The 14,455-nt window shown below is 43.6% G+C and overlaps 4 protein-coding genes across 4 annotated transcripts; all 4 read right to left on the reverse strand.

Annotated features, from left to right (window-relative positions):
• JR316_0008922 (uncharacterized protein) lies at window positions 1-2,353 on the reverse strand (the record flags this gene model as incomplete). The annotated part of the gene is made up of 8 exons (XM_047894633.1): window positions 1-333; window positions 399-475; window positions 539-1,085; window positions 1,136-1,273; window positions 1,345-1,635; window positions 1,696-2,070; window positions 2,128-2,134; window positions 2,205-2,353. The coding sequence occupies 8 exons, from the start codon at window positions 2,351-2,353 to the stop codon at window positions 1-3; spliced, it is 1,917 nt and encodes a 638-aa protein (XP_047746092.1).
• A 5,911-nt stretch (window positions 2,354-8,264) lies between these two features.
• On the reverse strand, window positions 8,265-9,878 carry JR316_0008923 (N-ethylmaleimide reductase; the record flags this gene model as incomplete). Its single annotated transcript, XM_047894634.1, has 9 exons — window positions 8,265-8,566; window positions 8,633-8,751; window positions 8,801-8,990; window positions 9,058-9,148; window positions 9,203-9,283; window positions 9,345-9,394; window positions 9,444-9,453; window positions 9,518-9,623; window positions 9,682-9,878. 9 exons carry the CDS (start codon window positions 9,876-9,878, stop codon window positions 8,265-8,267), a joined length of 1,146 nt encoding a protein of 381 aa, XP_047746093.1.
• A 513-nt stretch (window positions 9,879-10,391) lies between these two features.
• On the reverse strand, window positions 10,392-10,684 carry JR316_0008924 (uncharacterized protein; the record flags this gene model as incomplete). Its single annotated transcript, XM_047894635.1, has 3 exons — window positions 10,392-10,457; window positions 10,510-10,535; window positions 10,600-10,684. 3 exons carry the CDS (start codon window positions 10,682-10,684, stop codon window positions 10,392-10,394), a joined length of 177 nt encoding a protein of 58 aa, XP_047746094.1.
• Window positions 10,685-11,309: 625 nt separating this feature from the next.
• JR316_0008925 (Efflux pump radE) lies at window positions 11,310-13,721 on the reverse strand (the record flags this gene model as incomplete). Its single annotated transcript, XM_047894636.1, has 15 exons — window positions 11,310-11,408; window positions 11,465-11,548; window positions 11,604-11,670; window positions 11,786-11,863; window positions 11,917-12,005; window positions 12,066-12,190; window positions 12,247-12,279; window positions 12,340-12,347; window positions 12,406-12,643; window positions 12,696-12,773; window positions 12,827-12,940; window positions 13,003-13,096; window positions 13,158-13,202; window positions 13,259-13,402; window positions 13,461-13,721. The coding sequence occupies 15 exons, from the start codon at window positions 13,719-13,721 to the stop codon at window positions 11,310-11,312; spliced, it is 1,557 nt and encodes a 518-aa protein (XP_047746095.1).
• Window positions 13,722-14,455: the final 734 nt, after the last annotated feature.

The following is a 14,455-nucleotide window of genomic DNA, read 5'->3' on the forward strand; positions in this document are numbered from 1 at the left end:
TCATTTCCTCCCATTCTTGCCTCGACCTCGGGCAGCAGTCTTTGTGCCTCGTTTTGGGGGTGCTTTTTCCTGAGCAGAAGCTTCCAAGCTTCCATGGTTGACTGCAGCAGCCGAGTCTGAATGCATAAGCAGTGGGTGACAGTTTGCAGGATCAACAGCCTGCAACATCGGATTGAAACTGTCAGAGGACCCGGGTGTGTCAACATTTGCCTTTGTTGTCCTAATGGTGTCTGATCGTGTGGATCTTCGAGGTGGCTCCGAATAAGCTGTCAGACCAGCAGGCGTGGCAGAAGATTTAGCTGAATTCAAGGCCGGTTGAAATGGTGAGACAGACTACATTGGTCGAAGGCAATATTAGTCCGAAGTTCCGGGAGATTATGAATATGAGGAACGCCTACCAGATTGTCCAGGGCTCTGCTACTACTTGTTGTGTGTATCTCTTTTTCAGGAATATTGACGTACTCGGCTTCTGCTGCTACTGATTTGTTATTAGGAACACAGTAATATTCATATTAGGATTAATTTGAAGTAAGCTTACCAGGTTCTTGTATATGTATGCAGTCGTTGTCTGCCCATGAACCTTGATCATCGTCGATGTCAAAGTTGGATCCCCTATCAGAATTTGACTGATGTTCATGGTCCAAGAATGATTGTGCACGTCCAAGAGCAATCGGATTTGGAATAAAATCTGGGTCCTCTGGCTGCAAGTCAGTCGACCTATTGTTGGCCATGGTGTCGCATTCGAGGTCTTGCATGGTATCGTTTATTTGGTCAGTGTTAGTGGCAGCCTCTGCAACATGAAGGCGTTGTATATCCTGCTCTATTTCATCTGATATATTGTCCATATCAATAACCTCACGATCCGCATCATCCGACGAGCGTTTCATTGCGGCATTGTGTGTGGAAAAAACCTCCGCATCCCATTCTTTGAGAAGCCGATTGACGTAGCTAGCAGTTGATGGATCGTCACGTAGCACAGTGAGATATTTTTTGTAGTAATTGATATCACCAGTGTAATCAATCCCTGTTTCGGGACCAACACCTCCGTTATCAAAGCGGGTGTCTGGTGATAACGTGAATCTTGTCTGTAATGAAATAATTAAGACAGCGTTGAGAGATCAAGAAAAAGGCTCACAATGCCGGATATTAAAGCAATAAGGCCAAATGTTGTTGCCGCAGGCATATCCGATCTTAAGTAGTAACTGGGCTCCCGGCCAATAGCCAAAGATTTGGCCTTTGCTGCCTTCTTGCCAAAGATAATCGCACGTGCGACCTGTCATATAGTGAGTGTCAGTACATCATTTATTCGTGAAAGATTGATTTAAATAAGTCAAATAGACATACCATGAACAATTTCCCGTTCCTGAACCGGTTCTCCACTTTTGAGGAATCTTCATCCTTGCAGAGCACGGGTGGAAAGCGAGCATATGCCTTTTCTGGGAACTTTTTTCCCTCTTCCGAATCAGCAAAGTCGGCATTGTATCCAAGAAGTGCGCGGATCTCCGGAACAGCGATGCGTTTGGAAGAAAAATCAGATTCGAAATAGGCGCTTGGCAGATTGAAAATGATTGGGCCAGAGTTGTTTCGGAGTTGTGATATAGATGTTGAGTGGCTAGCGCTGATTGCATCCCGGAACTGGAAATCATAAAAGATGGTTAATAACAATGGAATTATCATAGATTAGAAATGACTTACTAGCTTTACAAATTTCTTTCCTTTGGATTGAGCGGCCAGCTTCATAATTGGGTGGTACTTGAGTGGAATCTGTTCATAAAGCTCAACTGTTGGTCCAATCGCCTCATTTGCATCTGTCAGGTATCGTGTCGCACTATCTGAGGCAAACAGAACCTTAGGAAGGGTGGAAGCAAATGTGGAAACTGTGACAAATGTGTTGAAGAACAAGCTAAAATAACGTCCCCACTTCTTCACATCGGATGACATATCAGTTGAGCTTGAATCCAAGGCATTGGCTGAATGTCGTTGTTCAAGCTTCATGTCTGCAAGCTCCGCTTTGAGTGCCGTATTTTGCGCCTTGAGTGCCGAAACCTCTTGCTGCAGTCCACAGTATGCCTATTAGATAATAGATACACAATCAGATACAATGTACAGTAATCAGAGGAATTTGACATTGCACCTGGTAGAGCTGAGCTGAATCTAGAATACGTGGCATCGAAAAAGATGATGCCGCAGAGACCGGGGCAGACCTGCTGCCACTACTGGCATCAGAAGCAACAGAGTGCTGTTCTGAATTTGGTGTTAAAGATGCAGCAACTACAGGTTGCGTAGGGCTGAATGTTGACCGTGACTCTGCACGAGCACCAGCGCCTTGAGGTTGAATGCGACGACAAGACATAGAATGAACAAACAAGTTGATAACAGGTAGTCCAGATTACGAGTGTCAATGGGGGATAGAAATACAAGTGTCTTGAAGTTACAATACAAGGTTGCCTTAAATCAAAAAAGGATACAGAAAATATCTTGTAGCATCATGATTTCCACACTCTGAATTGCTTTTTTTGAGCATAATCCTGAACATTGGCTGTGTTCAGATTCATTCTGATTTAGACACTGCCAGTAATAATTCAACAAAGAAATTAAAACAGAGCCGTTTCTGGCTTGTTTACAGCCACTAACCTTCTGTGATACATTGCTCGGTGGTTGATTTGCTGTTTCAGCTCGAGTGCGACTACCTTGAGGCATCCATGAGGTTCGAGTCAATTGTTTGAGTCTAAAAATTTGTTGAAGTTAAAATTCTCACGGAATTTAATACTTCCCACGATGCAAAGGCGACAGTTGCATGGTTGTCTCGCATCCTTGCCCACTATTATGAGTTTATATATTAAGAACATGCTTTCAGTCTGCAATACATTGTAAATTAATGAGTTACAGCACTGCTAACATATTAATGAATTGAAGGGTTCATATATTTGCATGGGTTATCAATTCCGTGTCATTGGGCGAATCCATGTCAGGATTCAATCTTTTCCACATATCCTGATCAGTTAATGTGTTGACAAAATACTCTGAAACAGCATCAGAGGTATGGTTTTCTGAAAGGAGTGCACCACGAATGATTGAATCTGTGTTAATGAACACAGTTCCAGACGATGATGGACGAGATTTAACTCTTAATAATCGAAGGTCTTTGTCACGGCGACGATTGGAAAGAGATCGCGGGACGTCCAATGGGAGGACCAGGGCCATGTATAATGTCTGATTCCCATCGAGCTGAATTCCAAAGATATAGAGCAATTGAACAAATATACATTTGTTCTCTTCAACCTTGATCAGAGTGAAGTCGTATCGTTTCTTGTGATGGAAATCTGGATTGGTTTGAAGAATATTACTCTCAATGCGCCAGTCGATGAGCGAGCGGTAGAAGACCTCCATAGTCTGGTATGGAGTAATCTTTCAAAGTAATTAGGGATAAGGTTAAAAGGTGCAAAACAATCACATAGTGTATGCCAGGACTTACAGTATGACTTGAACTCAACATAATTCGGGTACCCAACAGTCTAGTAAGTGCATGCCCAAGTTGTCGTCGAAAGGATGTAAAGTGTACATTTGTGGAATGTATATTTTCAAGGTTCTCGAGCGTAATTTGAGGTAGCCTTGATCCAAATTCTACGTGGTCATTTCCAGGCTTTGATTTGAGCCTAGATTTCTCTAAATCCATCCCTTCTCTATTCTTTGCCTTGGTAATGGTTTCTTCCTGAGACAGATCAAGGTCGTCGATTTTACTGCGAATAATTGTTGACACAAGGTCCATTTCGCTGACTCGAAGGATCTAAATTTAATACAATGTCAATGTTATTGCATAAACAAGTTCTGAAGCAACATTAAGAGGGTCATGTAAATGCCTTACTTGTCCTTCTGTGTTCTTGAAATTGGTATGATTTTGGTAGTACTTCTTGAGTGGACCATTTGCCTTTTCGTTTGGCTTTGTATTGTAGTTTTGCGTGACCCCTTTGGCAAAAATATCATCAAAAACATGCTGATGGGTGTGTATCTTGGGAAAATTCCATGACTTCTCCCGATTTGCGGCTTCATACCACTGATTCAATAAACAGTAAGTCAGCCCTGCCAAATAAAAACCGAAATATTCAATTAAGAGTCTTACTCACACGGAGAAGTTTTTCAAACTTGATGAGCTCACCACGTCCGTAGTTTATAAATGTTTCTGTCTGTAATGTAAGTGATACAAACATCCGGAGTTCAAGGTAACTCCGAGTCAGTTGAAGAAGCAAATATCCACTTTGTGAGGATTCCGGTGTAAGCACATGCTGGCAAGCATATACAATTACCTTAGAAAGATCCTCAAATTTACGTCCATCTGCCATTTCACCAGTTTTTTGTAGTGAATGAAAATGGTTGAGACCCGACCAAGGAGGAATGGATTGAAGTGCGTGGTCAACAGCTGTCTCTGCAGCACGCCCCATATCTCTGAGAGTTGCCTTGAGCTCTCCTAGCAAATGGTGCTTGAAAAGTCCCCCGTCGTATGCATGGAGAACATCAAAGGAGAGAGCGGCATAAATATCTGTTCTGTGTAGATCCCAAAATACATTCTGTAAAACATGGATTGAGAGGAATTAATTAGCGAGTTGTCATTATATTATATATAAATTCAAACCAAAATTTGTTATTTAAATTCTAAGAGATGTGTGCCTACCGGTACATCAGTAATCCCATAGGATTTCAGGTGTTCTTCACCTCTTGTTACATTCATTTGTTGCGCCTGGTTATACACCTCTTGCATTGTAGAAGTTGTGCGTCGTGGATATGTGACTAACAGATTTGAAAGCTCTGTTTGTGGAACTAGACAGATTGGGCAGGGGAAAAGCCCAGTCTTTCCACGTGTTAATGCCATCATTGTCCTACTTGACACAGGTAATAATTCAACATCAAATATATAAATTGCAAGAAACATAACTTACTGTTCCTCGTAGTCAGCAGATATCATAAGAACATGCGGAAAGATGTTTCGAACCAACCCGTCGCCACATTTTATAGCCGCACCGAAATATGTAGTGTCTTCAATAGACTTTAGAATCCTATGCACAGCTTTGTGCCAAATCAATCTTTTGAGATCAACATAGCTAGATTTGTGAATATGAGCGGAATCTTCATCAGGCTATCGTAATATTGTTCAGTATGTTAACAAATTTAAAAGTAAATGTAATATTCTAGACGCACTATGGGCAACCAACCAATGAGTCGCCCTCCACCGACCCCACTTCCATTTTGAATGTCCACGGGCAAATTTGCACATCGGACCAGAACAGGATAACCCTTCACTGTTCCAAAGGACGAAAGGTTTGCTTTATCAGCCCAAAATTCAATGCATAGTAGGCTGGCATCGTGAGGAACATCCGGACGCGACTATAAAAGAGAATATTAGTCATTTGAATATAGCAGCTAAATTAGAGAGTGAATTGGACAACTGACTTGTTGAGTCCACCATTCATCAGCAGTCCATGGTTCATCAATAACCCGCTCATATGTGTTCCCGTTGAACATATAAATCTTTTCAGCATCCCAACGAAACTCCCTAATAAGCGCCGGGTTGAGGAGAAGCTCACGGCACCATTCCCAAATTGGGCGGTACCAAACATTATACTCGAGGCTTTCACCCTTGTATTCAACAAAGATCGGTGCTTTAATAAACTGCTCCATACCAAGATCTGTAAGTAACTCTCAATGTCACATCAAGACAGGATTTGACACGTACTCCTTGTGCACAAGTGTCTCTTGCAAACCCCCATATTTCAGACAAATCTGAGTTGTTTTCTAAGGTAAAATCCCTCGGAGATTTAATCGCTCTGTGTATCAATGAAATCATCACCTCAATCTTGTCTCGACTCATGTGAGAGCTGAGAAAAATCTCAGCAAACTCAAAGTCCAAATGTGTTCGAAATGGGCGCCATGGTCTTTCGGACTCGGACTCAGACTTGTTGGTAGATACTGAATCTGAATTCTGACCCAATTGATGTGCTTGACTCTCTGAACGAGGTGGAGCTGCAGATAATTGATTGATAATGTCGCTGGTATCAGCCTCGTCGAGTTCGCAGTATTCTGCAAATGTGTAGTGCTGATCCTTCTCATTGGTACGTGGGTGGTGCTTTATTTTAATATCATACAACTGAGGATGATGGTGACCGGCAGGCTCATCTGATTCTGTCTCGTTGTAGGTCCCTGTGTATCCCATTGTGTTACTACTGTGACCATTTTCACCTGAATAGCTTATTAGACACAATGACTTGTTGTCAATGTAATGCCAAAAACATGCTCACTTTCAGGTTCCGTTAGAATGTTTCTGTCCAACAATTCAAAGTTGAGAGACATTGTAACAGTTGCATTTGAATTGCTACCGGGTTCCCTGGCACTAATAGCGCCTGGACCAGTATAACGACCATTGGCTATTTGAAGTGCATAATGAGCTAGAAGTGAATATATCAACAAATATTGTCTAACAATTAAAAATCAAATTTACTTATTACCTTCACGATTTTGTTCAACCGCTAACATATCAAATGCAAGGTCGGAATTACGATTAGCAGGGTTGTTTGAGCAACTGCGTTCATGGGCAGCAAGTCCTCTTGGGAGCGTGGTTATTGTGCACCAAGCGCACTTGATGCGCCCATCGCTGCCGATGACTCTTCGAGATTGTTTGGGCGGCATGTCTGTGAGAAATGTGCAATGAAAGTGCGAGAGTATATATGTCAATCTTTGAGAAATGTTGCTCAGTCACCTTAGTCCGGGGTGTTACAATTACTAGTATCCGCCAATATCATGCTTTATATTATTCCAGAGCCACTGTAACTATCCATATACCGCATAGACCAGTCAAATGATGTTCATATTGATACTACAAGCACCATATAACACGTAGCCTAGTGTAACTCATAGCAGCATGAAAGTGGCACAGTGACATTATTTTGACAGCAATCAATGTATATATTGACACTACTAGCACTATACACGTAGCCCATTGTCAATGTAACCCGTAGTAGCATGACATTGGCGCGCTGACATTGCTTTAACAGACATAATGAAAATTTTTGGCATATTAATAAATGTTATTACATTGAGTATGTCAATGTACATCTAGTTCAGACGAGCTTACAAGGCTTTGAAATTAGCCAGAAGCTTACACAGAACGTCTATGTTTGTTGGTCGTGATGACATTGGCGAAGTCCAGTCTGTTATTGACTGTCTAGTCGTTATCTTATCATATACTATTTACATTATCATTCTGCCCTAGTTCTAATCAGGCAGTCGTGTCGCTTATCATACCACGCGTCGCATTTTTTAGCCTTAACAGTGATCTGATCAGGCAAAAGGGGCCTATGATCATACTAATGCCTGAAAAGGCAACCTGCAGATTTCCGACATGCCATCCAATTCTCTCAAGTTGCTATTATCGAGCTCTGCCGTACATGTGGTGTATTTCTGACAATAATTAAGGGGCCAAGAATGGGTTGGCAAGAAGTTGAACAATATTTGGCTGCATTATGAATGCGTTTCTCCACATGTAATATGGCGTCGGAGATGCGCAGTACGCGCCTTGCTCGCTCCATAGCCAAGATTGCTACTGTTGACGTTTGTACAGGTGATTATAGTGATTATTATATTATCATGTAAATAAACTGGGAGCATTTATTTAAATCCCTTCGCTCCTTAGTCATTCTATTATCCACCGCATTATTCCACTCCACAGCAGTCAGTTGCAGCGTGAGTGGGGCAGTACGTGTACCCATTAGCTATACCGTCTTTGCTCAAAGGCACTTGGAGCATTGGTAATTGTGCTAGAGTTAGTGAGCGGAAATCCCTGCTCCGCGTGTCTAACTAGATCTGGGTGCGTGGCCCAATTGAATCCTACGAAGACGCCATCGATTTTTCCGGCACAGAAAAGCTCCTCGACTTCGTCCGACGAATCATTAGCTATGATGAATAGTTCTGCTATGTTGATGGCTGCGAAGTTCTTCCAGTAGAATAGTTCGGTTAGGTCGCACTGAATGTCGAGACAGAATTTTAAGCTGTTCGTCGATAGGGGTTCAAAATAAGCGCCCGAAAGTGGTAATATTGCTTGTAAACCTTTGAAAGTGGTAAGCGTAAGGTCAAATTATCGTCGCAATTCGAGTCTGCGTATCTCCAATTAAGTGATGTATAAACAAGTTGCTGTATTTTAATTACAATCAAATCTAGACTTGATCTATTACTGCCCCAACTGCTTTATCCCACTCCAACATAACAATAATACACCACTACGCAGCGGCCGCGGCGGTGGGGTAGTCCGTATATCCACTGGCATAATCTTCTTTGCTCGCAGTGGCTTGGAGTAATTGCATTTTTGGAGGGTTATTCAGTGGAATACCCTGTTCTATACGCTTCACGAGATCTGGGTGGGTGGCCCACCTTAGTCCTATGAAAGTTCCATCGATTTTTCCGGCCGAGATGAGTTCCTCTGCTTCATCTGGTGTGACCTCTGAGTTGAGAAATAGCTTTGAGTTCTTGATATAAGAACGATAGGATTCGAGTACGTCATGATCAGTTCCTCGAGCTGTCCCTGCGAATGCAATTATATATTAATATTGTCTCCGCAGATAGATGCATCCACTGTGCGTGTGCTAACCGTTCACAAGTGCGTCATGCACTGCATTGTACCGTACGAGGGCAATGTATGCAAGATTCAGCTTGTCAGCTTCAGTTATAAAATAAGAGAAGGTGTCAAGTGTGTCTTGCAGAGGCATCCTATTACACTTAGTGAAATATAGCAGGGTGGTACACGATATCTACTCACCCGAGATCATTAATTCCTGCACCAGGATTAAGCTTCAGGCCGACATCTGAACCATAGACCTCCTTCAAAGTCTTTAGCACCGAGATGCCGAATCTTGAGCGATTTTCAATGCTACCTCCCCATTCGTCAGTACGCTGGTTGCTGTTATAGTCGAGGAATTGATGTGGAAGAACACCGCTAGATGCCATCACTAAATCCAAAAGGTACCTTAAATATGCAAAAAATTGGAAGTAGAAAGTTGGTGGGTGTAGACGCACATTCAACCCCGTCGAAGCCAGCCCTTTTGGCGTTGATCGCAGCATGGCGGTATTTGTCAATCAATATCCGAGGATCGTCAACAGCTGTGGGCTTAAGATGCAAGATGAGGGTTTGACTTATGGAAGGCCCTCGCTGACTACGTACTGTAACTGTCCCAGGTTCTCCAGGTATTTGGCGGAATCTAACGTGGCTTTTAGCAGCAATTGCAGATGGCGCGTATACAGGCTATTCGAAATCTCACTCGTCAGCTACATGTTTAAAAGTGAAAGCATAAATGTAGACTTACCTCGCCAGCGAGTTTCTGTTCTGGCGTATCAGGATGGGAAAGCCGTCCCGCTAGATAAACCTTAGTTGAGTGACCTTACTACAGATGCTGAATACACACCATGCCAAAGCTATCATTTCACTCAGATCAGCAATTGCTTCATGCCATTCAATAATACAGTGAAGGTCACCAACCTGCGCATAAATCTTTCCACCTGCCCCGTGAACGGCATCAGTCACGGCTTTCCAACCGGTAACATGTTTATCATCCCAGAGTCCGGGAGCGTTTGGCCACGGTGTCCTAATTAGTAAATGTAATTAATCTTTGGCGCGTTCGGTCGTTGGAAGATATTGCTCACCCTTGACGACATATGAGGATGCCCTCTGTGACTATGATGCCTGCGCCGCCAATAGCGCGTTGCTCGTAGTATTCCTTCATAAGTTCGGTAGGATATGTCGCTTCGGCACGGTTCCTCGTAAGAGCAGACATTCCGATCCGGTTTCTCAACTGAGCACTTCCTACTTGAATCGGTTTGAAAATATTCTGGCTGGACATTGTGATGGATGCGATATAGGTAGTTTGAAGGCTATTTGCAGTCGATTATGTTCCTCCTTCTTTGAATCGCCTTTGCTTATATACATACTCAATGTCGGGACCGCTACTAGGCGCCTACGTTTGCATCTCTTGCGCATTTATAATCACCATTAACGATCGTTAACAGCGGCTAAGCCTAACCAGCTGCATGGCCAATCCAAACTCGAGAATACGATGCTTACCCGAATTGTATCACGTACCAGTCACGCTTTAACCAGGGTCAACACTTGGTCAACACATTAACCCTGGCCATCAACTTGTCATTCGTCGGACACCAACACCATCATCTCAATCAATTCACGAGCTATTCTTAGCAGCCATGATTGTCACTACGCAGCGTTACTTGGGATCTCTTGCTGAGAGAGAGTTTGTGTGTGATATACGATGTACAACTGAGCTTGACGATACCCCTGTGTGTACTGCAATCGGAGGGATCGGAGAGGAAAAGAACGTCGACCGGAAAAATGTAGATTATTACTCATACCTGACTTCGGTGATCCCCATGAATTTAAAGGTCCGTAACAGTTGCTTACAAGGATACTAAATCATGGAATCAGAATTATATATCTTCATTACAATAAAAAAGACTCACGGGGAGGGGCCCAGCAATTCCAGAGCCTGAGAACCATGCAATTAACGCACAGTTCATGTGGACTCGATATGATAATGATACACCACTTACAAAGCTCTCCGACAGGAATTGTCTGCCCGTAAGCAGAGGCAGCACCGAGAGCCGCAACGACAAGAGAAATGGCTAGTTTAAACATGATTATCTTCGATTGTGGAAGGGAATTGGGCGACAGTGATTTCTGGCTCTGCTCACACCATGAGACTGGCGCTTTTATGTGCTCACTCCATGGCCTAGGGTCGATCCAGGGATACGAATCTCCCACTATTCGAATTCATTAATCCATTTCCCGAGTTGAACGGCCAGAAAAGTTGAGCGCGTAGATGACTACCACGTCGTTGGGAATCAAGTGGAGGCATAAATTGAGGTCTCGACACGCATTCAAGGACCAGGTGACGAAAGGTTCACGTTAGTTCCAATTTGCCAAGACGAAAATCAACACACCCCTGGGCATTTTTCATTGTCAACGAAGTGTCATGGATTGACTATCATCAAAACACTAGCGATCTAAGATGAATTTGAAAATGAAACGGCGTCGAAATAGCCCGATATTTTTCTTTGGTATGGAGATGGATTGTATGGTGTTCAACTGAAGCCGACTCCTTTAAATTACTCACTGTCACTGTAAAACGCACTATCGCCAGCGCAGTTTGAAAATTACAACAAAGTTGAGTATAGATAATTATACACGCTATTAGGGTAAACACATCCTAAGAAACATATCGAACTGTAGCATTCGTCCATGAAAGTCGTCACATACAGCTCTATTTCGTCAACGGATTTCTGGCCCTCATCTCTTCTCCTTTATAGTAAATCCATATTGGAAATGGTATCCCCAGTACTATAGCCACGCCTGCTAGCATCTGATGTAGAGAACGCATATTGAGCAAGTGTATAAGATTATTGGAAATAGACGTACAGAATTTCCTCCTCCTTTGCCTAACGCATCGTACATCTGTTTGCCAAATAACGGAAATGCAAATCCAAGCATGGATCGGAAAACCTGTTGGAAAGGGCGAGTTCAAATCTAAAAAACAATGCACAGGACTAAAACGCACCGCGGCCGCCGCCAATGCGCTTGCTGCGTACTTGAAAGAGTCCACGAGGTATAAAGTGATAGGTAGGCTACATGATCCGATTAATAAAGGTCCGATAACTCGTAACGGCACTCACAAAGTCAGCATCAAGGCTACGATTTGCATATTAGTATTGATTCACATCACAAGAGAGTAATAGGCACTCACCAAATGAGAAAATAGCCGTCCCGATGATGGGCATGATCCAATGGACACCAGCCTCAGCAGACCATCCGTACCAGCTACAAATTCATTTCGTCACTGCGTTGAATCAACCAAAGGGAATTGCACTTACAACAGACCAATTGGGGCCAAGATTGACCCCAGAAGCATGAAGGGGATGCGCATCTCTGGTTTAGGCTTTCCGTCGTTTTTCTTTGCAAGCTGATCCAGTATCATATCATATTTAGCAAAATTCTGGTATGAAGGAAACATGTATCTTACATATTTGTAGAGTGAATCGCCCCATCTCGCGCCTGCTAGGGTCGACAGCACAAACCCGAAGCCTAACCCGAGATATGCGAGGCCTCCGACGCCAGCCCCGAAACCATACGTATCGCTGAAAAGAGCTGGGAAAAGGTTAAGTTCGGGGTGCAGCTTCTTTAATGCATTTGTTGCTGCATACCTGGGAAGGTGGAAAACATGAGGTAGTAGATGCCTGTAATAATCAGATAGACGGTCAGTGGCATAATTATGTTCGTAAAAATGCTCTACAAACCGTAGTTGCTATGCAAACAGCATTTGTTAGAGAGCGTCAGGAGCTTAATTACAAAAGCGGACTTACAACGCCATGTATAAACTCAACACAAAACAAATGAAGCTTCTAAACAGCATTTCCAGAGGGCGAGTCACGCTGACCCATATAATCTTGTGTAAGCTTCCTTGAGCTTCAATGAGAGCAGGATGAGCTCTGGCCGCCTTTTCGTCGTCACCATCGCGCATGGCTCGTCGGTAACGTATGATTGGAGCGTATGTTTCTCGTAGAAAGGGGATAGCAATAGCACTACCGACTCCACTTAAAACTAGAGTAACAAGATGAATAAATCCGAACGACAAGGCCAAAAGCCGACGCACTTGCAATCACGATGAAAACCCACTTAACGCCTATAGTTTGAGTTATGAAGCCTCCCGCAACGGGACCAATGGCAGGTCCTAATTATTGAGTAAAAGTGAGTAAAAATCGTCGCAAATATCGCTGTTCACACCTAGCAGGGGACCCAGATTATACATTGCCATGGCTTTGGCTCGATCCCGTGCGTCGAAGAGGTCGCTGACTGATCCGCCCCCCACTGCAATAGGTGCACTGCCAGAAAATCCTGCTAAAAGTAGCGATGGGTCAACCGAGACTGACTTCAAGCTCCGGGAAAACAAAGGCACGCACAAAGAAATCGGAACCCTATCAGTGCACCTGTGGTCGGTGCAAAGGCACAGCCAAGGTTGAATGCGATATTGAACAGGTTGCCAATGTGTAAAATCTGCTCACAAGTTTGCTATCTATCAGTCCCGTCCAGGATATGTTCTTTATTGACTACTAACCCATGTCCGTCCATACATTTCCGATAGAGGCGCCAAAAATAGAGGCTATTTAAAGAGAATGTCGTTTCAGTAAAGCAACCGCTGTAGAAGATGAGACCTACACCGATCGCAAAGGAAAGAAGGAAAATGGTCAAAGTTAATGCCACGATAGTCGGATTCTGAATGTTGAATCGTTCTGCGACTTCGGGAAGACCTGGGGACATCATGGAACTTGCAAGAGGAGGTATAAACGTATACAGGGAGACCTAGAGGAAAGTATAGTCGTCATTATAGCGACAGGTAAAGTGCATTATTTCAACGAACAATGGCCATCGCCGACCACTTTTTGAAAGGTGCCCAATTTCTCGGGTTAATCGGATCGCTTTCCCAATCCTCATCTTCTGAGGCCTTTTCATCGACAGTAGCTGCACTGAACTCGGTTGGTCCCTTTCCTGCCTCACAGTCGAGGTCTGCGTGAGTCAATGAAGACGCTCTCGTTGGGACGTTTGTAGATGGGTTGGACCCAGGGACGACGGTGACACTGGTGGAGAAGATTTCCTTCTTTTCCGATTCGTCACTGTCCATGGCAACCCTAGAAGAGAAAACGAAGAGGATATTGTGGTGGTCCAAAGGATTTGTAACGCTGCTCCAATCATTACTTATATGTGTTTGATCTGCTCTAATCCCTAGAGGAAATGGGGAAGAGTTCAGCCGACGTCACGGACCCGTAAGCGCAGATGACGCAAATGTACCAACAGTGTGAGTGCATATATCTAACCAACTCTAAGACCAACGACCTGAATGACACAACATGTCGACGAATGCACCATCTTAGAGCACTTTATCATCGATAAACATGCAGTGGTTCCCCTTTAGAAAGTCAAGAAGATTCCGGGCACAATAGTGCAAGGTATATAGTCTCGGAAGGACCCTTCGAGTTCTTGAGGTTGAAACCGAATTAGTTACGTGTTATTACGAGTCCCGAAGCAACGTCGTACCCATTGTCGGTGACGATGCTCTGTACAGGAGAGGGGGGATAAATGTTGGATACTAAACACGATAAAAAGCAGTGAATACTTGAGTTCGGCCATCCGGGCGAGAGAAGACAACGTGCTCCGTCACAAATAGTTACCCTGAGAAGCTCATTGCCACAACGTCGCAATTATCAAAGAACAGGAGGTTGTACCACAATAAGGATTGAACCATGCGGGCGTTACTGACACAAAGTAAGTGTTCTATTCTTGTCGAAGGCGGCGAATTTTCCAGGGTTGTTTGCTCGTGGTCGACTAGAAAGACTTGCAGGTGTTGAAGGGTGTCTC

Source organism: Psilocybe cubensis, chromosome 8 (assembly GCF_017499595.1).
Source record: "Psilocybe cubensis strain MGC-MH-2018 chromosome 8, whole genome shotgun sequence".
Lineage (NCBI taxonomy): Eukaryota > Fungi > Basidiomycota > Agaricomycetes > Agaricales > Agrocybaceae > Psilocybe > Psilocybe cubensis.